We start from the raw sequence: 21700 nt of genomic DNA on the forward strand, positions 1-21700 counted from the left end.
GGCAGAGAGAAAAAATTAACAACCCTCCTCCTTGGAAGGAAGAAGGGAGCTGGGTAGCCGCGTCCACAACGATCCCAGCCCGGCCCTCCCCGGGTGGCTCTTCCTGCTGGTGCCTGGGGACGCCCCCCTTCCTCCTCCTTCTCCTCCCCTTCATCTCCTCCTCCTCCTTGTCCTCCTCCTCCCCCTCATCTCCTCCTCCTCCTCCTCTCCCTCTCGTCCTCCTCCTCCTCCTCCTCCTCCCCTCCGCTCCGCTGATTGGTCCAGCCCGGCTATATTTTGCCCCTTCCAGCCCAGCATCATCCCAAAAGTTTTTTTTGGTGGGAAAAGGGGGGAAAAAAAAATAAAAGAGGAAAAAAAAAAAAAGAAAAGAAACCAAAACAAACCAAGCCGACCCCAAATTCCCCCCGAAGCGCAGGCGAGGGAGGCGAGCGGCGGGGCTGCTGCTCGGAGGCTGCTGGACCCGGTGGGACGCGGCGGGACCCGATTTTCTCTCCGGCACCCGGTCGGGTCGGACACAAAGTGCTGTCCAGCTGGAATGAATATATCTGAGTCTAACTACTGCCGAGAGGAGATATCGCAACCCCGGGGCGACTGTTCATGGGTCACCGCCGCCGTGCCGGCCGCTGAGCCCGGGCTCGCCTTCCCGCGCCCCCCGGGAGCCGCCTCCCCCGCCAGCCGCACGCCCAGCCCCGAGCCCGGCTTCGCCTTCGGCCCCGGCGGCGCGGCCCCCGGCGCGGCCCCCGGAGCGGCCCCCAGCCGCACACCCAGCCCCGAGCCGGGCTATGGATACAGCCCCCCGGCCGGGCGCGCCGAGGGCAAGGCTGGAGAGGATTCCCGCATCCGCCGGCCCATGAACGCCTTCATGGTCTGGGCGAAGGATGAGCGCAAGCGGCTGGCGCAGCAGAACCCCGACCTGCACAACGCCGTGCTCAGCAAGATGCTGGGTGAGCGGGACGGGCTGCGGGAGGAAGGGTGCGGGGCTGGGGATGCGGGGATGCGGAGGTGCGGGGCTGGGGATGCGGGGTGACGGGGGTAGGGAGCTGGGGATGCCGGGGTAGGGAGCTGGGGGTGGCGGCTGCAAGAGTACGGGGCAGCGGGATGCGGGAATGAGGAGCTGGGGATGCAGGGATGCGGGGATGTGGAGCTGGGGATGCGGGGATGTGGGGCTACAGAGCTGGGGATGTGGGGATGTGGGGTTACAGGGCTGGGGATGCGGGGATGTGGGATTACAGGGCTGGGGATGTGGAGCTATAGAGCTGGGGATGCAGGGATGTGGGGCTACAGGGCTGGGAATGTGGGGATGTGGAGCTATAGAGCTGGGGATGCGGGGATGTGGGGCTACAGAGCTGGGGATGCAGGGATGTGGGGTTACAGGGCTGGAGATGCGGGGATGTGGAGCTATAGAGCTGGGGATGTGGGGCTACAGGGCTGGGAATGCGGGGATGTGGGGTTACAGGGTTGGGAATGCAGGAATGTGGGGCTGCAGGGCTGGGGATGTAGGGATAGGTGGTTATGGAGCTGGGGGTGCGGGCTGCAGGAGTCCAGGGCAGCAGGATTACGGATACAGGGCTGGACATGTGGGCTGCAGGGGTGTGGGGCAGCAGGATGCAGAGTTACAGGGTTGGGGATATACACTGCAGGGGTACGGGGCTTTGGGATACAGGGATACAGGGCTGGGGATGTGAGTTGCAGGGGTACGAGGTATTGGGATGGAGGGATACAGGGCTGGGAGTGTGGGATGAAGTGGTACGGGGCACTGGGATGTGCGTTGCCAGGGTACGGGGCTGTGGGATATGAGACAGTGAGATATGGGATGCAAGGATATAGGGCTGTGCTAGCCAGGCTGCCAGGGTACAGGACTGTGGGATGCAGACTGCGACGATATGAGGGTGCAGGAGCTGGGTTACAAGGTTGGGGTGCTGCAAGGTTAGAGGGCTGCGGGATGTAAGCTGAAAGGATCTGGGACCAAGGGATGCCTGCTGCAGGCTGCAAGGATGCAGGGCTGCGGGATCAAGGGCTGTGGGGTGCAGCGCTGCAGGAGTGTGGGATATGGTGGTGGAGGATGTGGGAATATGGGGCTGTGGGTTGTGGGATGTGAGGATACAGAGCTACACGTACGCAAGATGCAGGGAAATGGGCTGTGGGTTGCAGAGATACGGGGCTGTGGGGTACGCAGCTGCGGGGCTGCAGGATATGGGAGTACAGGGCTGCAGGATGCGGGATACGCGACTGTAGGATGCGGGATGTGGGAACATGGGAAGCAGGATATGGGTAGATGGAGTTGCAGGATGCGGGACTACGGGAAGCAGGATATGGCCAGATGGGGCAGCAGGATGCGGAGACACGGGGCTGTGGAGCGTGGGGACATGGGATTCGGGACACAGGGCTGCAGGGTTTGGAGGTGGGGGATTGGGGCTGCAGAGGGGCGAGGCTGTGGATGCGGGATGCGGGGAAGCAGGCACCCCGGGGACTAGGCTGTGCCGAGGGGCAGCGGGAGTCAAAATCCCCTGTCTGGGCAGAGGGGTTCCTTCAGCCCTGCCGGCGCTTTGCACCCCCCATTCTCCCACTGTGCCGAAGCACTGGGCACGGCTCGAGGCTGCTGCTGGGACAGCCTCACTTGGGCTCCCATTCCCCAGCCCCTCCTCATGTCAGCTCAGGTGCCGAACCAGCCGAGGGAGCCCGTCCCACCCCAAGGGTGCCCTCTCCCCAGGTGTCCCAGCCAGCACCGGGTGGCCGAGCCAGTGTCACAGAGCTTTGCTTTCCTCTTCCAGGCCAGTCATGGAAGGCGCTGAGCGCCAGCGACAAGCGTCCCTTTGTGGAAGAGGCAGAGCGGCTGCGAATCCAGCATCTCCAGGATCACCCCAACTACAAGTACCGCCCAAGAAGAAAGAAGCAAGCCAAGAAAATCAAGAGGATGGAACCCAATATCCTCCTGCATAACCTTTCCCAGCCTTGCAGTGACAACTTCAGCATGAGTCACCATGGCGGCAGCCAGCCGGGCCACCCCCAGCCTCCTCCACTTAACCACTTCAGAGAACTCCACTCCATGGGGTCGGATATTGAAAACTATGGCTTGCCAACTCCTGAGATGTCTCCCTTGGATGTCTTGGAACAGACCGAGCCGGCGTTTTTCCCTCCGCACATGCAGGATGACTGCAACATGATGCCCTTTCGGGGCTACCACCACCATCACCAGATGGAGTTTCCCCAGGAGAAGTGCATGGGGCGGGACGTGGCCGTGCCCTACGCGCAGACCCCCTCGCACTTGGCCGACGCCATGAGGACTCCCCATCCCTCCAGCATATACTACAACCAGATGTGCTCGGGAACTCAGAACGGGCTTTCCGCCCACCTGGGCCAGCTCTCGCCCCCACCCGAAGCCCACCACATGGAGAGCGTGGATCACTTGAACCAAACCGAGCTGTGGACAGACGTTGACCGCAACGAGTTTGACCAGTATTTGAACATGAGCAGGACTCGTCCCGAAGCCTCGGGACTCCCTTACCATGTCTCCCTGTCCAAAGTGACTCCTAGGAGCATCTCCTGCGAGGAGAGCAGCTTGATATCCGCCTTGTCCGATGCCAGCAGCGCCGTTTACTATAGCCCCTGCATCACCGGTTAGGTCGGCCCTGCCACCCAGTGCTCTCCCCAGGAGAGCCCAGACTCTCCTCTAAAACCAAAAAGCCATCCTCCTTTAACCACGAGCTCCGTAATATTTAGAGTATCTCATTAAATGCATCGCTTTCTTTCATTTGTGGTATTTTTTTTTTTTTTTTAATTTTGGTTGGTTGGTTGGGTTTTTTGGTTTTTTTTTTGGTGGGGCTGCTTTTTTTTTTTTTTTTTTTTTTTTTTTAGGAGAAAAAACCCATGCTGAACTCACTGATACGCCGTATAACTATATAACACAGATAGACGCCTTCCCCACGCACTAGCCTGCCTGCCGCGCTCCCCGCTCCAGCCCTCGGCAGGGCATAGCCATAGCTCCCACCGGCTCCAAGGGGCATTTTTAAGCCAATTCCAGCAAATCCTGCCTGGAACAAGCACAGCCAGGATGAGCCCAAGCGACCTGCCCCCAGTATTTACCCCACGGGCTGGCGAACTTGCCGTGGGACACACAGGACACTTCGGAAGACTTTGCCGGGACCGTTAAAGAGTCGGCGCCCATTAGGGGTGGGCTTTAGGACAGTTTTTACTGTATTCTCAGCAATATATTTTAATTGGGCAACAAAACTATATTTTTACTAAGCATTTTTATATATAAAATGGTATTTAATGTCTTTTTTTTTTTATTAGACTTTTTAAAAATAAATCAAGGGATATCCATGAGATCTAAAGCATTTATGTAGCAAAGCTGGATTTTTTTTTTTTTTAAAAAAAAGGGGGGGTGGGAAAGGAGATATTTTGTGAAAAGGGAATGACAATGTAAATATTGTGGAACAATTGACTGGAATTTTGTACAAAAGAAAAATATGACTGCAAACACTTTTATTGTCTAGAACTGTATGGAAAGCAAACTGTTTTATATTGGTTAATTATTAAAACATCTTCATATAATTGTTCCCATCTTGTGTGCTTGTTGTGTGAACACATATTTTCCGCAAATACATGTTGTCCCAACCATTTCCAGATTTTTGTATCCGTTGATTAATGTTTTGACAACCTGGCAAATGTATTAATTTCCAGGCTGCCGCCCGCCCGCCCCGGCAGCCGCCTCGGGCTCCGTGAGCCGGCGGCTCCGGCAGCGCCGGCAGCGGGATGGGATGCTGGTGGCCGCCCCACGGCACCGCGTTGTGCCACCCAGAGATGTGCTCTGCAGGAAAAGCAGCTGTTCTCAGATTAAAATATAATAAAACGTGATATCCTCCTCCGAAACGAGCCTTGGTGTGGTTATTATTTTGCCAGCGCATCGGTGCGCGGTCCTCACGGCTCACCCTGTTTTCCCATGAAACACCCCAAAAACAGAGCCCGACTGCTCCGATGCCTTCACTCTGGTCCTCGGAGCTGGAAGAAAACCCTGAGTCCCAGAGCTCTTCCACCTCCCAGCCCTCCTGGCCTCTTTTCCGGCTCCGGCAGCCAGTGGGTCTTGCTGAGCCATCGCCGTGCCCGGCCAGACCCTGCTTGGAGCCGCTGGCACTTTGCCGGAGCTTCATCCCCCTCCCATGAATCCCTTTATGATTTATGGTATTTTTTTGTTCAATTCGAGAAGGAGAAATGACAATCTGTTGCATAAAACCCCGGTGGCATCCGTTCCTTGAACGCCAAGTGATTTAAACCAGGCTGATATCGCCAAAAAAGGCTATTTAAAAAAAAAAAAAAAAAGAATAGAAGAGTTTTTTTGTTGTTGTTGTTGGCAAAGAATTGCCTTTTAGGGGAAATGGATATTTAACAAATGACATTAATTTTCAAGCTTCTCCTAAATTAAATTCACATTAGTGTTAACAGGACTAAATCCTGACTCCCTTTTTTTTGTTGTTGTTGTTGTTTAATGCGAAGCGCTAATAAACGGGACCACTTTGGGGGCTGGCGACGCGTTCCCGTTAAACGCCAGAAAGGCGCTTCATTGTCTTTCCATATACAGTATGTAAAAAGGGGGAATACATGGAAAAATGACCTCACTACCTACACGGGAGGGCTGGCGGGCGCCCGGCGGGTGCCAGAACCCGCGCGCCGCAGCAAACAAACACGGCACCAAATGAGAAGCATCCTGTGCCGCCGCCGATGACTATGAAAGGAAACAGCCGTCTATAGGCTCCATCCCGCTCCGCTCCCCGCAGCGGCCCGGGAGGAAGGAGACCGGGAGGAGGAGGAGGAGGAGGAAAAAAAGAAAAGCCCTGACTTATTTTCCAGCCCTCAGCTTCCAGGTACCTTCCAGGCGAGGATGCGATCACTTCCCGCCGTTCAAAGCAGCGACGCGCGCGCCGGCCCTCGCCCAGCTGCCCCGCGGTGCCGGGGGAAACCGGCTGCGCGTCGCATCGCGGAGGAAGCGTGAAGTCACTTTTCTGCAGTAGAAATTTCCTTCTTTCCCCACAGCTCAGCCCGTGCCAGCTCGCCCTCTGATCTTAGACCATGGCTAGAAATCCTTGGGGTGTTTTTTTGGCTGCGTTTCCTCGCTCTGGAGCAATTCGGGTCCGGCGTGCCCTGGTTTTGGGCGCTTGTTGGTGCCGGCAGCGTGGCTGGGCATGGCAGGAGCTTTCCCAAAACACCAGAGCTGCAAAACTGTTGAAAATATAACTTGGCCATGGGGCTGGGGAGAGGGAGCCGGGGGATCTTCTTGCTTTTTGCCCAAGGATGCTGCGGCAGGGCTGGGATGGATACCGGCCCAAAAACCACGGGGTGATGGATAGTCACTCCCATCCGTAACTGGTGCACCAGGGATGCATCATGTTGAAGCTGCAGCTGCTGCGTGGCTGCAAAGGCACCGAGCAGTGTCAGGGCCATTTGCAGAGACCTGCCGTGCCCATCCAGCCCTGGGTCATCGAGATCCATCACCACGTTCCAGTTCCCCGGGTCTGCACGGCTCTAACACTGCGTGGCGTTTGCCAGCAAAGCCCCAGCTTGCTTCTGCACAAAGGCAGGCAGGGCTCTGCCAACCCTCCTGCCTCACTCAGCCCTGGGTGGTTTTGTTAATAACGAAGCTGAATTGCCATCGAGGGCACGGGCAACGTGTGGCTGCCCCGTCTCGCTGGCTGACCCTATCCCAGGCCATGGGCAAATGAAGGAAAAGGAGAGAGGAAGAAAACAGGAGCGTGGGCTTGGGTCAGATAACGAGGCAGAAGGACCAGTGCCAGACCCCAGGTTCTGTGTACGTCACCTCTTCCCATCACTCGGGGTTTCGCACCACCTTTTCACCTAACTCCACCTTTTTCACCTAAACTCCCTGGTTTGATGTGAAATGCCCCAAGAAGTGCCCCAAACCGGGCTGTTCCTCCCGCCTCGCCCCCGAGCAGGCAGCGCGTGGCTGGTACCATGGCGGTGGTCTGGGCAGGCGCCTTCCCGCGCCATCGGAGCCGCAGCATCAAGGTTAGCCGCAGCCAGGGCAGGATTTGGCCCTTTCCAAAGCCAGGCTTTGGCTGGGCTGGTTGGCACCGGGGCTGGTCCGGCTCCGTCAGGAGGGCAGAGAGGCAGGCGGACCCTGGAAGGGATGCTGGCTCCTTGACGAGCTTTAACCGCTCTGCTAATTAGCTGCGTTCCATTTGATGCTAAATCCTCTGTATTCCAGTTCCACTTGGCTTTGCCTGTTGGGTTTGCTCAGCTCAAGGTTAGTTCACACAAACAGAGGTTGGAAAACCCACCTGGGGCTGGGCAGGGCTGTGCCAGCCGTGCCCACCCGGGATGCATCCTGCACTGCTCCAGACCGGGGCCAAGCAGAGACAGGCAGCCCCGAGCACTGGGAGAGCCTTTTTATTTTTACCATCACCCCCTTTCCCAGCCCCCAGCCCCGCAGAGCCGCGCCAGGACTGGGAAACCATCCGCCGGCGGTTGATTTCGCTGCGAGCCGGTGGCTCAGGTGTGACATGGGACTGGAAACGGCCGGGGCTGAAATAGTTTGGGGATGATTTCACTGCCGTTATGGCTCAGGCCGGAGCTGTTACCGCGCAGCCCCTTCCGACTTTTATGACTTAATCTCTCCAAAGCTCAGGGCCTGATGGTTTCGGACTGGGGAGGAGGAGCGAGGGGCTCTTAGCAGGTCGTTACGGCAGAAATATGGCGAAGGTATTTGGCAGGTACGTGTAAAACATGACAGACCCATCCTGCCGCCTTTCCCGGGATGGCTGCTGGGGAGGGAGAGGGGGAGGCACAGCCAGGACCCGCCTGGGCTGTATGGGCAGGTGGCACCTGTCCCACGGCCCCCGGGGCTGTGGGGTGGTGGATCCCCCCGGGACTCGCTGCCCCTCAAATCGTGGCTGCTTCTGCAGAGATCCCCCGTGTGTCGTGACACATGTGGGTGCCACCGGCCCCGGGGCAGCGTGTGCCCCGTGCACACCCATCCTGTCCTTCCCGTGCCGTCCGCCACGGTGTTGCGCACCAGGGACAGTGTCAGGGTGGCATGAAGAGTGTGTGCGTGCACCCGCGTGTGCATCCGTGTGTGCGTCCCAGTGTATCCGTGTGCACGCGTGCGTTTGTGTGTATCAGCGTGTGTGCATCCGCGAGCATGCGTGCATCAGTGTGTACGTGCATTGCCGTGTGCATCCGCGTGTGCACACATCTGCGTGTCTGCTGGCTGTGCACACTGTGTCTGAGTGCACGTGTGCATGTGTGTAGCCATGTGTGTGCATCTCTGCACGTGCGTGTGTCCTTTTTTGCATAGCTGCACGTGTGCGAGCCTGCGTCTGCATCCGCGTGCGCATCTGTGCGCATCCACGTGTGCAACTGTGCATATCCTCGTGTGCAACTGTGTGCGTGCATCGGTGTGTACATACACACGTGTGTATCCACGTGTGCATGTGCATCCATGCCTCTGTGTGTGCACACATGTGCGTGTTCACGTGTGTATCCATTCATGCCCGTGTGCATCCATGTACGCGCACGTGTGCGCGTCCGTGTGCGTGCATGCGTGTCCGTGTGCGTGTATCCGTGTGTGTGTATCCGTGTGCACACCCGTGCGCGTGTGTGTTCCGCCGGAGGTTCGCTGGTCAGGTTTATAGACGTTCTGGTGTTTTTATGGCATTATAGAGCGCTGGATGACATCACTCCAATATTAAAACAGCATGTGCTAGCCGGCCTGGCCCGGCGATCCGCGGCTCCGGGCTCGCCGCTCCCGAGGCCGAAGCCACGGTGGAACTGGGGCAAGTGGGACCCGTCTGGGTGGCCGACGGCAGCTCCGAGGCAGCCCGAGCCGTCCTGGCCCGGAGAGTGCCGGGAGGGGAGGGAACGCCGACACGCGCCCGTGGCTGCGCAGCCTCGATGAAGTCGTCTCAGCTGGGATGTTAAGGGGGAATTAGAGCTTCTTGGGCCACATATTTTGGGAGCCCACCACCACACGTCCCCACGGTGGGGACATCGGTGGGAAGAGGATGATGCTGCCGGTGCCGGTCGCCCACCCGCGGCACCAGGCTGCGGCTCTGCAGTTAATGATGGGATTTTATTCTTTTTTTTCTTTCCCTCTTCCACAAAAAAAAAAAAACCGAAAAAATAATAATGAAGATTTATCAAAACCAACCTGTTTGTGGGAAATGGCTCCAAAACATTTCCTGACTCGAGAAAAAGAGCGTTGGAAAAAAAAAAAAAAAAAAGTTTCCAGGTTTTTTACGCGGGAGGTAAACCATTTAGAGATGTAACGGCGTTATAATGTTGCAGAGGTTAACCAGAGGGAAAAGGTCGAAACGCAAAAAAAAAAGTTTCAAATGTTCCCAGCACAACCTTTCCTGAAAAGAAGTTCCCAAACCTTCCCCAACTTTCTGTTTGCAGCCCAAGTTTGGGAAAGGAAATATGTGAAAATCTCAACGCTCCTCGCGGGACAGGAAGGGCCCCGTTTCCTCCGCGGCCGTGCCCGGAGCGGCCGGCCGGGCGGCAGAGGATGCGGGGTGGGGATGGATGCCCGCCCCAGCTCCGCTGCCCAGCAGTTTCGTGGTGCTGCCAGACACGTTGAGCACCACTCCGCTGCCCGCTGCAGGCAGGGAGGGCAGCTGCCTGCTGGGAGCTGGGGCCACGGTGTCGTAAATATTACGGATTTCGTGAAAGGCAAAGAAAATAAGCCAGCAAGGAGTCCTTAGTGCACCCTGGAAAGTCTGTGCAGCCTGAAACTTGGGGTTTTTAGCATTTCCCTTGCTGCGATGTTCAGCCTCTCCGTCACCGGTGGAGTTCTGGCTGTGGTACCCCAGCTCCTGGCATTGCCCCCACTGGCCCTCGCCTTGGGGCCACCACCAGCCACTGGGTCCACAGCCCTCAGTGCCTCCTCACCCATCCACCTACCAACATCATGCTGGCATCCGCTCTGGACCATAAGGGAGGCAGGTTTGGTCCTCATTGCATGAGTCTTGGGTGAGTATGGGAACTTGCTCTCACCAGTGGCTCTCAGCTCGGAAGAGCCCCATCGATAGCCATCCGAGCCACTTTGTGGTCCTCTTCTGAGCTGAGTCAGCAATGCACTGTACCCAGAGGACTAAGGATCACAGAAAGGTTGGAAGCACTTGTCAGAGGTCACCTAACTCAACACAATACAACCCAACTCAGTGCAACACAACCCAACACAACCAATGCAACCCAGCACAACCCAATATAACTCAACTTGGCCAACCCTACCCAAAATAAGCCAACGCAACCGAAGGCAACTCAACCCAACCCAACTAATCCAACCCATCTTAACCAACATTACCTAACAGAACCCCATCAATCTATCCCAACCCAACCTAACCAACTCAACCTATCCTATCTAACCCAACCCAACTCAACCTCCTGCGCAGAGCAAGTCTCCCCATCACCCCCCATGCAGTCGAGCTCAGTGCTTCTGGGATTTTGCAGGGGTCTTGGTGGAAACCTGTCTTTCCTCTTGTGCTCAGCAGCCCCTGGGGGTGTGAGCCCGGCAGGGAGCTGAATCATGTCCCCCCTGCCAGCGCAGGAGCGTCACAGACTGTCTGAGGCTCGTCAGGAGAGTCAGGCCAGGCCGCACGGGGCCGTTCTGGGAAGCCATCCAGCCATCCGCTGGAGAGAGGAGTCTGCCTAAAAATGACTCTCCTGGCTCCTCTCCACGCTCCGACCGTCCCATATGGAACAAATGTACATTTTCCATCAATTGTTTGTATTTTTCATTAAAGAAAGAAAGGGAAAAAAAAGAAAGAAAGCAAGCGGGCTATACATATACGCGAAGCATCGGTGACAGCAGATAGGCCCCATCACGGAGAGGGAGAAACACTGGCCGGCGTTCAAGAGACTCAAACGTATGGTATGAAACAATAAATTTTAAGTGTGTTTTGACATATTTGGTGGTCTCTGCCTCACGCTTAATGAGCGTTGGTCCACGTTACGGGGGAACCGCACAGCTCGGGGTGGTTGGCAGGCTCTCCTGGGCGGGGGGTTGGTGGCCAGCGAGACCAGAGGTAGACGTCGAGGTGGTCCCAGCATGTGTGCCCTGAGGGAACGGCGCATGGGGACGTGGCACGGCGGGCTGCGCCGGCACGCTCGGACGGAGGGATGCTGCGGGCACCGCGGCGCCTCGGCATCCGCGGGGGATGAGCTGCGGCAGCGACGATGCCAACTTGCAGGAAGAAGCACCAGGAGGTGGAGTTGGGTTGAAGTCGGTGGGGGATGATGCGATGTGATGGCCCAGGGCAGCATCCCTCACCAACGCAGGGCTCGGGCAACCTGTGCTTGTGTCTCCGGGCCGGGTCTCGGCTGGGCTGCTGCTGCCTTGCCTGTGGGAAGACCACGGGGTCCCACATCCCCATCACCGCTGGGACAAAGCCCGAGAGAAGGGGAGAAGCGGCAGGAGAGGTGAGCGCAGCCCTCCGCGTCCCCCGCCGCTGTGCCAGGCTGCCCGGCTCCCCCCATCTGACAGAGCTCCATCAGAAAGATGGACATGAAAGTGGAGCTTGGCTCTGGTTTCTCTCTCATTCAGAACATTCAAAAACTATTAACTGTGGTGGGGGTAAGCAAGCAGCTGGTTTTAATATCGTGCTCTTCCAATTGTGTTGGGTTTTTTTTTTTCCCCCTGCTTTTCGCGAGCACTTTAAGTGACATGGTTACATGTATTTGATTAAAAAGCTGTAATTCAACGAGTGCGTTTTCTTGTACTGTACAAAACGCCTTAAAGACACAGGATTTATTTACGGTGGTCTCCCGCTTTTCCAGCTCTGCCGAAAGACAAGATGACAGGGAAATCGCCGAAGGGGGGGGACGGAGAGCGGCGGAGGGGGACGTGCGATCCCGCCGGGCTTTCCCAACACAGGGACCACGACCGGATCCTTCCCTCTGCTGTAAGGCTCAGCCTGCTGCCACCAGCTTGGTCCTTGGGCCATCCACTGGTCCCGAAGGCACGAGCCCCTTTTCCATGGCCCTGAGCCCGGGTCTCAGCCCACGGGGGCTGGCAGAGAGGGCACAGGGAGAAGAGGACATCTGGGTTTGTCCAAACTGGCCCCCATCTTGCCCGCAGCGAGATGCCGCAGGAGCTGGCAAGGGGGGAAGATGTTTTCTGCCCGTGCCCACCCCCTGCCCGCGCAGGGACGCTGTCAGTGCTGAGGAGCCCATCCCAAGACAGCAGCTCCTTTTCCTAAGGAGGAAAAAGCTTTTATGAGATCCCAGCAAGGAGCTGTGGCCCAACGCTGCCGAGAGCCCTGGATCATCTCCCATTAACCCCAGCATCTGCCGCACCACTGCCACGGCCTGGAGCCATGAGCACCCGTCCCCCATCGGCTCGGCTGCTTCAGAAGTGATGTGTTTCACCCCAAAAGGCAGGCGGGAAGCTGCGGAGGAGGTGGTGAGAGAGTTGGGGGGCTGCTCTGCAGCCCCTTGAGCACACCGATAACCCCATCTCCCCACTCGGCACAGCTTCACCCCTGTCAGCCAGATTTGCTTAAATATTACAAAAAATACCCCAGCAAAACCTCCACCTCACCTGCCCCAAAGCCCCCAACACGCAACCCCGGGGACAAGAACAGCAACCCAGCATCACCCAGAACCTCCCGGAGCATCCTGGCCATCCCCCCCATCCCTGCCCGCGTGGTTGGGGTCCTCCCGGCTGCCGGCTGTGCCTGAGCCGTGTCTTTTCCTCGGCTCGCTCCTGCCCGGGGATCACCTGCAGTTCAGTTGATTTATGAACGGAGAATTTTTCAAGCTCCGTTTCCTTTTCATTGTTGTTTCAGTTGCTGCGCTCCCTTCCGCCCGCCTTTGAATAACTCCTGCCACGCTGCGAGCGGTGAGAAAGGCAGCGAGTAAACACTCACACTCGGCCCGGGACCGGGGGGCAAGAGCCTTCTCCCCTCCCTGAAACTGGGGGGATGCGGGGCTGCCCACCGGCTGATCCCTCCTGCGGCGGGAGGATGCTGGACTCGGAGCGACCGAAGCGCGAGAGCGCATCCCTCTTTTCCCGCGGCTGCGGTTTGGGATGGGGGAGCAGCATCCCGGCCCCCCCGCCCCGCGGCACAGCTCCAGGGAGGCGCAGTCCCGTGGGGATGCTGCTCTCCCACGCCGAGGCTGGGGGGGGTGGTGTGCGGTGGGTGGTTTTACTGGAGGAACCCTAAAAAGTGCCTCTGGGAGAGGAGTTCATCTCCCCGCAGAGGGCAGGGACCCCCGGCCCGGGGCTCTGCCCCAGCGAGGCTGGGCTGAGCAGTACCCAGCTCCATCCCCCTTCTCATGCCAGGGTGATGGCCACGGGGGGGTGGTCTTCCAGCCGATGTCACCCACCGCGGCGCAGAGAGGATGCTCTGGAGGGAGCTCGGGTTGATTTACAGCAAAACCTTTAAAGACTAAAAAAAAAGAAATAAAAAAAAAAGGAAAGGAAAGAAACCGCATCTGCAATCTCAGCTGAGCCCACAACCCATGTCCCCACTGCTGCCACCTGCCAGCCCCGCTGCCACCCCTCTGCCCCCCTCTGCCCCCCTCCAACTCCATCCCAGGCCACCGAGGAAACCACCCCCCCCAGCACAGACCCCCCCCTCCCCAGGCCTGGAAGGTGGGCAGCTGCCCGTCCCTGCCTGCGCCCATTGTCCTGCCCTTCCTCCCCGCGCCCCGCAGCCCCCCACCACCGCCCCGGGCCCGGGGGGAAAACAGGAAGCTCTCCCCAGCGCGCTGCTGCGGAAATGAGACAAGCGGGCTGGAGCGGCGGCGAGGACGGCGGGAGGAAGCGGACGGGATATTTGGAACCGACGGCGAATTCTTGGGCTTATCTCTGCGCCGCAGAGGCTCAGGAGTCCTTACAAAACAGCGCCCAGCTGGAGCGAGGCCCGCGGTCGGGGACGCGTCCTCGTCCCCGTGCCACCGCCCCGGTACCCGCTTGGCAGCGGGATGCTGGTGGCAGGGAGGGATCCCCCATCCCGGCGTGGTGGGTGGCACCTGCATCCCATTGTGGTTGTGGAAGGGACCCGGCGCCTTGCTGTGGGGTGGGGAGGGGGACGGGCAGCCCCTACGCTCAGTGGTTCCCAGGTTGTGTGTCCTGTGCTTCATCACGGACTTGGGGACCGGGGCACCCCTCAGTATCCCTGAAGCCTGGGCAAAACTCCCCTTGTTTAATGAGCCCCGGGGCACAAGTCCTCCCTCGCCCATGGGGAACCCTTCCCCATCCATCCCGCAGTCCATGCTGGGACACCTCAAGCTCATCACCTCCCCTTCCCCTCCCGCGGGCACCGGGGCAGAGCTGGGATGCAGGATGCGGGTCCCCTGCCCGCCCTGCCCGCCCTGCCCGTCCCGCAGCCCCCCACACCGCACCGCCTGCCCGCGAAGGGTTACAGCCAGGCTGCCCTGCTCCGATTCAGCCCCTCCAGCTGCTGCTCGCCGTTTTGGTGGGTTTTAATTATTTTTCGTAACAATGCCATGTTACTTTATATTCAGCACATCGGGCCCGGCTGGGGAATAGAAAGCGGGTCCGGGCTGGGAGCGCCCGACCCCAAGGCGAAGGTTTCTGCAGCACTTCCCAAAAGTGGGCAGCTGCCTGTGGCAGGCAGGAGAGCGGGGCCAGGTCAGTGGCATCATCCCAGGGGAGTCAGGGCTGCCACCAGCACCCAGTTGGACTTTGGTGGGGGTCAGCCCCTTGTTTGTTAATTGATTGTGGAAATTGGGCAGGAGCCCTGTGGCGGAGGCAGCTGGCACACCCCAAGGTCAGCACTGGGAGCAGCTCAAGGTGGAGCATTGCCTTTATGGTGTGTCCCCACACTCGGTGGGGACCCCCCGGCCAAGGGCACCCAGGGCGATGGAACCAAGGAGGCACCTTCAGAGCTGGAGCGCGCTGGCGGTGCGGGCGATGCCCATGGCTGGGACCCGCTGGGGAGGGCTGCCACGGCCAGTGGAGCTGAATTTGGTGGCTGGGGAAGGGGGGGGGGGCCAGGGTGTGAGGGGTCACCCTGGCAGAGGCTGAGACTCCTCCTCTGCGGGGAGGAGGACAAAGGATGGAAGCGGCTGCCCGGTTGCAACACATCCCCGGCGAGCACAATGGAAATGCCATCCTCTGTCTTGTGAAACAGGAACCTCATATGATCTCGCTGAAGGCTGGGGACACTCTTGTAGGTCTGAGCGTGACGCTCCCCGCGCTCCTTTCTCCAGCCGGAGGGGACTGGGACGGTGGGGACTCCCCCAGCACATCCCTGCCCTAACGAGGACCGAGCCGCCGCCGCCATCCCCAGCAGCACCAGGAGCAGGGGTCCAGGGGTGACCCGATAGCGGGGGGAAAAGCGATGCCCCGCAACCCACCCGGGGGCCAAAACACACCTGGGTCCCCCCCAGCGCTGTCGAAACACCGTCCCACCCACATCCGCACCCGCGTCGAGCAGCCCCCTCCCCACCACCGGCCCCGCTCGAGGGCTCCTAAATCAGCTGCGTTGGCCCTTTATGGTCTTGACCCCAGATTTAATTAGACCCCCCCGTTTCCTGCCTCCATGAAAAATCACTTCCCCGAGCAGGTGGCTGCGGTACCGCCGGGGCTGTTGTTGTTTTCTTCGGGGTGGGGGGAAGGTGGTAAATGGGGGGAAGAGTTTGTTGTTTATTTTTATATTTACAAAGCGCAGCTTTTTCCTGGTGCCGGGCATCGGAAGAGTGGCAGGATGTGACCTTCATCCATCTCCTCCTCGCTCACACAATACGGCCACGAGCGCCATGGGCCGTCGCCGGCATTGTCCCCCCACGGCCGACGGGCACCTCCCGCGTCGCCCCGTCGGCACCTGGCGCCCGCCGGCACCCGGCACCACCGCCGCCACCGCCGCCGCTGCCCCCCAGCTGGGCCCCGCCGCTCCACACATGCACAGGGAAAAAAAAAAGGAAAAAAAATAAATAAATAAAAAAAAAAATCGCAAGGTTGCCGGTTTCCTCTCTGGAAAACAAGCGGGAGCGCCAAGCGGGGCGGCAGCGTGGGAAGGTGGGAGCGGGATCCCTTCGGGTTCCCCCCCAGAGCCTCCCCTTCTGCCCCCGCCTTCGCCCCAAGTATGGGGCAAACGCCCCTTCGATCCCAGCCAGTGGGGCAGCCGGGCGAGGAGGGGGTGCAGACCACCTCTGATGTCCCCCCCCCATCCCAAGACCCCACCCAGAGCCCAGTGGGGACTCGCAGAGCGGGTGCTGCTCCCCATCCCCATCCCATGCGGCTTCTCTGGAGCACCCCGGTCCCTGTGGGGCTGCAGAGGCTCTTTGCCAGCTCCGGTGCGGGCAGAGCAGGGCTCGGCACAGGGCTGGCAGTGCCCGGCCCCCCCGCACCCAGCGTGGGACGGGTGAAGACGTAAGGAAGAGAAATCTGCTTTTTTTCATCCTTCTCAAGAATATTCCGAGGGCTGCGCTGCCGCTTGTGCCGGGGAGAGACGCGCTCCGGCCCCGGCTCCATCCGAGTTTCTGCAAATGAGCATCTGCGGTGACGAAGCTGCGGGGACAAACATCTGATGTGACACCCCCCCCCAAAAACCAACGCAGGCACTCGCGTGCTGCTCTCCAGTGGCATCGCTGCCCTAGATAAAGGGGCATTTGCTGCGCTGTTTTGCAGGGACAAAGGGTCTGTCACTCAAAAGCATCTTCCCCAGCTGGTCCCTCTGCGCGGCCGAGCTCTGCTCCGGAGCAGCCCCAGACCCCAGGCCAGCACTGCCCAGGGGGCTCAAGCAGGCGTTGGCACAGCGGTGCCCTGGTGTGCCATGTCCCCAGTGCAGCCCCAGAGCCCAGCGTGGCAAGCTGGCATAGGGCTGGTGTGTCCCTGTGCTCTGCTCAAAGTCCTGTCCTGTGGCAACGAAACCCTGCTGCTTCTGGAGCAAAGAGTGGTGACAGCACTGGCACAGCATGGCATAGCACGGCATAACACAGCATAGCATGGCATGGCATGACACAGCATGGCACAGCATAGCACGGCATAGCACGGCATAGCATGGCATGGCATGACACAGCATGGCACAGCATGGCATGGCATGGTATGGCATGGCATTGCATGGCACAGCACGACATGGCACTGGGGCAAGCCTTACACCTGCAGAAATGCCAACCAGACTCCAGCATCCCAAGGCCACTTTGGTCTCAACCCGGCCGAGCGTGTGGAAGCAGAGCCGGGAGGTTTATTCTTTATCAATCCTTTAACCCACTGCCACCCCCATCCCATGAGCCCATCGGGCCCCATCCTGCTCAGGGGCACCCACGGGAGCAGGTGCAGCCCTGCCGGGGTACAGCACCCACCGCCCCAGTGCAGAGCCCCCTCAGCACCCACAGGACCCCCACCCCACGGGACCCTCACCCAAGGACCCCCACTCGCATGTCTGGCGGGCCATGGGTGCCCACCTTGGGGGGGGTGGTGGGGGTGGCACGCTCGTGCCCGCTCTGCCCGGCACAGTTGGTTATCGTTACGTTTGGCACCAGTCGCTTCCATTGGGCTCCATAGGGGAGGGAGAGAGAAAAAGGAAAACTCAGCTCAGGGCGATTTAATAAGTTCAGCGTTACGAGCTGGGGAAAAGCTGTGGAACACACAAGTGGTAACGCAGGATTAATCTTTCCTTTAGTCTTGGGAATTATGTTTTCATTAATCCTAATTTTTCCAGATGTTTCACTCCTTATACCACGCTCTTCAAAGCCTCTGTGGCTGCAAATTCTAATGAAGCCATGAGAACATTTTAAAGAGAAAGATTCAAAGCTTAAATTGCTTCCTTTTTTTTTTTTTTTTTTTTTTTTTGTCTTTTTCTCTTTTTTTTTTTTCCCCCCCTCCTCCTTCTTTTTTCCCCCCGGTCGGGCTGTCGGGGGGTGCGTGCGTGTGCGGTCCCCGCGCTCCACATGGCGTGTTACACAATGTGCTAACAAGATGGAGCGGGCCGCTCGGACCGCATGATGCCGGTGCGATGCCGGTGTGACGTCTGTTCGGCTTCGTCCCCCCGCCCCGGCAGGACCCGGCTTAGGGGGGCGGGGGGGGTGTGTGTGCTGGGGGGGACTGGTCCCCCGCCTGACAGCGGCACTGGGGCTCCCAGGCTCCGAGTTGGACGGGAGCTTTTAAAACACTCGTGGTGCTCGTTCCCAGCTTGCTCGGACACGGACGAGGAGGAGCGAGTAGGACCTACAGATGTTTATGTAGGACCTACAGATGGGCTGGAGAGGGAGCCAGGCGTCGCTCCGCCGCTTGCCAGCAGGATATTTAGGGAACGGGGAATTTCGGGGTGCTCCGGGCTCAGGAGAGCGGCTGGAGGGGTCGGTGGGGAGAGGAGCGATGGCGAGGCCAGGGATGCCCTCAGCAGTCCCTCCTCACCGCGTCGTGCCTTTGTCCGCAGGGATGAAGCTGGAGCTCCCAGTCCATCCTGCCCGGCAGCGCATCCCCAGCACCCATCCCTGGGTGCCACGGGTCGGGGGGGGTACCCAGCCGCCCCAGCGCCACCACGGCGTTCCCAAACGTGCCAAAGCCCAGCCCGGCATGGCCGCAGGATCCGGCCGCCGCCGCCCGGAGCATCCTCTCCTCGCCGGGAGCCCTCGGCTGACGCAGGAGGTCAGGCAAGACGATCGGAACAATCCTGCCGGTCTCCAGCGCCGGGGATTCAGATCCATGTACTTATATGGCCTGTGCAACGCGGCGGGAGCATGACCAACGTCTGGAAATCCAGATACGACTAGATCCCTTCATTAGTAATTTCTTGTACATGACTTTCTAGACCGTGGGGATTTGTTAAATTTGCAGGAGCGTTTTTTTCTCCCGGTGCCACGGACTGGCTCCTGCCAGCGCGTATGGGCTCGGATCTGCCAGATCCTGTTGCCTTATATGACCCTCGGTTAATTCAGCTTTTTCTTTGTATCCAGCCCTCAGCGGGGAACTCCTGGAGCAGTCTCAGCGCGGATCATGCTAAAACGGTTCCCCACTCCTCCCGCCATAAAACAACTGCCCACACAGCGAAAGGGGGGACGCGGGGGGTGGAATTCAATGCTCCCCTCCCCGCCGCCCCGGCCCTCGCCAGATGCTTCCTCCAGTCTTGCTCTTTCGGTGCCGAAAGAAAACTCTCCGTGCCTGGAAAACGTTACTGGAGGGACCGGACCTTTCCCATTCCCACCCTGCCAACGCCGGGGCCCCGCCGCACCGACCGCGGCATCCCGCCGGCACACCCCGCACCGCGGGGTTAATCATTCGCCGCCCTTGGGGGTGCTCCATTCACCTTGCCAGCGACCTCTTGAAACTTCGACCTTCTTTTATGGGTGCCATAAAGGTTATTTTTTAATCAGCGCCCCAGCAGGTTTTCCCCCCTCGCTGCAGCAGGGTCTTTGGGAAGCGCTTGGGCATCGTTGCTCTCCGTACCCCGCCTGGTTTGGGAAGCGGGAGGCTGAGCAGGGTGACCTTTTTCCCAAGGGAAGGGGATGGAGGGACCCAACGGCTCGGCAAAGGAGGTGGGTGGCCCCTGGTCCCCACGATGGATGCAGCAGAGCCAGAGATGCTGGTGGGAGGGATGCGAGGGGCTGCAGGTCGCAGGGAAGCCCCTCTGTTGGCTTCTGCTACACATCCCAAATCCCCAAGCAAGATTTCCAGGTGGAAAAAACACGTGTCCTGCTGAGCCTGCAACTCCTTATCACCCGGTGAGGGAGATAAGGAGCCGTGTCACCTCCCACAGCACCCCTGGCCCCGAGGCTGGCAGCCCAGCCCCGCGCTCCCGCTTCCCCGCGTGCCCCGGCACAGTGTCTGCCGACCTGGCAGCCGAGCGTGGCAACGGCAGCCCGAGCTCCCGGCACCCCCACACCTCCGCCCCTCGCCAGAGGTGACAGCCGGATCTGGGAGGCCCTTTACATCCCAAACCTCCTCTCCAGCACATCTGGCAGCACTGAGATGCTCCAGGAGAACACATCTCCTCCAGCATCCTCCTCCTCGCAGGAGGCGTTTTGCCATGACTTTGGGATCTTCAAAGCGCTCTGCTTTTCTGAAAGGCCAGTTCAAGGGCCACAACACTTCCCGCAGGGCTCCGAGAGCAGCACGCTCCTCCATTCCCGGAGTGCTGCCTGCTCCCAGCATCACCCTGGGCTTTTGTCTCACTCACCATCAGCAGAAGAGGTTTCACTGCACCCAGCCATCTCCTTGACAATCCCTTTGGTGGGCTGGCATGGCACGTGAAGGGTTACGGGTGAGGGTTTGGGGGGCTGAAATCACCTTGCTTTGCCTTTTTTGTACAAGCAGGGGGTGGGGGAGGCTTCTCCTGCATCCTCTCGTCCCTCCCATCCCCTGTTGCTGGTGGAGGCAGGAGCCAGCAGCAGCCACAGGCGGTGGGTCAGGCTGTGCCCCCGGTGCGGGCATGGGCAGGAGCAATGGGGCATGGGTCCTGCCCACCCATCCCACTGCGTCCCCCAGCAGCCCAGGGACACTGGACAGAGCCATGTGGCACCACGGGGACCCCAGTCCCATGTTCCCTTGGGCGAGGGATCCCCACAGGAGCACCGCTGCTGTTGGCAGCGCCAGGCACATGGCAGGGACGTGTAATGGGTGGATGAAGCCCCCTGGGTCCCATCGTGCAAACCCTGGCAGCTCTCACCCCCCTCCGCTGCCGTTGGCCATGCCTTGGGTGCAACCCAACGTCTCCTCAACCCCCAACGGCGCTGCCTTCCAAACACCTCTTCCTCCTGTACGTCGCCCCCATTTCCAGCATCTTTGGGTTGAAAAATGGCCGGGGAGGGTTTGGCAGAGGAGCCTCGCGCGGATTATTCAACAATTGTTTCCCATTTTGCGCCCTCGCCTGCCTCATCCTCCAGTAACAATGACGAAGAGCGGCGCGGAGCCAGCGCCCGCGGCAGGGGTGTTGAGATCAGGGACAGCACAAAAATATCTTCTCTCTGGAACAAATATTTACCAACCCTTCTGCCTTTTGTTCTTGTGGTTCTCATATATTTTATTTTTTTTAATTTTTTTTTTTTTTTTTTCCCAGACGTTCGCTGGCAAAATGTCACACTGAGCAGCAACCCAGAAACTTTGGGGTAGCTGCTTGGCTGCTCTGGGCTTTGTTTTTCTCGCGCGCTAATTGTTAATGAATTCCCAGCCATTCAAGCCGACGCAAACCTGTGAGAAAACGATCTTTTCGGCCCTGATTTCGGAGCTTTGTGGCGTTTCGCAAAATCCGGGCGGTTGCCGAGCAAGACGTGCATCATCCCGCAGCGCGGGGTGGTGGCGGTGCCGGAGCTGGCCCCGGGTGGGATGCGGCAAAGCCAGACCGGGAGCTGGGGGGAGGCTGAGCTCCCAGCATCGCTCCTGGGGCTCCAGTGGCACGGTCTCTGCTCCCAGGGTGGGTTAACTGGGAGTGGGTGCCGTGGTACCCCCATCCCCAGCCAGCTCCTCGCAGATGCTCCTTCTCCCCCCTCTGCCCCATGACAGGTTTTTCTTGTTTTCCTTCAAAATCACAACCCCCCCTCACGTCCGCTTTTTATGGTGGCCAAACAAGAGCACATGGGCAATTTATGGGCGTTGTGTTTAAAGAAGGAAGAGGGAAAAACTCCTCTTCTGGCACGTAAACTTATATCTCCAGTTAAAAATTAACCGTGGCCATAAAACCCCCAAGTAGGAGCGAGCGGAGCTCACCTTGCCGGTGCTCCGAGGCTTGCGCCCCGTACCCAGCCACCCCACTGGTCCCTGTCCCCTCCTGTCCGCCCCAGG

At 59.2% G+C, this 21700-nt stretch overlaps 1 protein-coding gene across 1 annotated transcript; it reads left to right on the forward strand.

Moving 5' to 3' along the window:
• Window positions 1-535: 535 nt before the first annotated feature.
• On the forward strand, window positions 536-3622 carry SOX18 (SRY-box transcription factor 18). Its single transcript, XM_086623040.1, has 2 exons — window positions 536-944; window positions 2772-3622. The coding sequence occupies exons 1-2, from the start codon at window positions 536-538 to the stop codon at window positions 3620-3622; spliced, it is 1260 nt and encodes a 419-aa protein (XP_086479166.1).
• Window positions 3623-21700: the final 18078 nt, after the last annotated feature.

The sequence above is a fragment of the Tauraco erythrolophus genome, chromosome 18 (assembly GCF_009769465.1).
Source record: "Tauraco erythrolophus isolate bTauEry1 chromosome 18, bTauEry1.pri, whole genome shotgun sequence".
NCBI classification, from domain to species: domain Eukaryota; kingdom Metazoa; phylum Chordata; class Aves; order Musophagiformes; family Musophagidae; genus Tauraco; species Tauraco erythrolophus.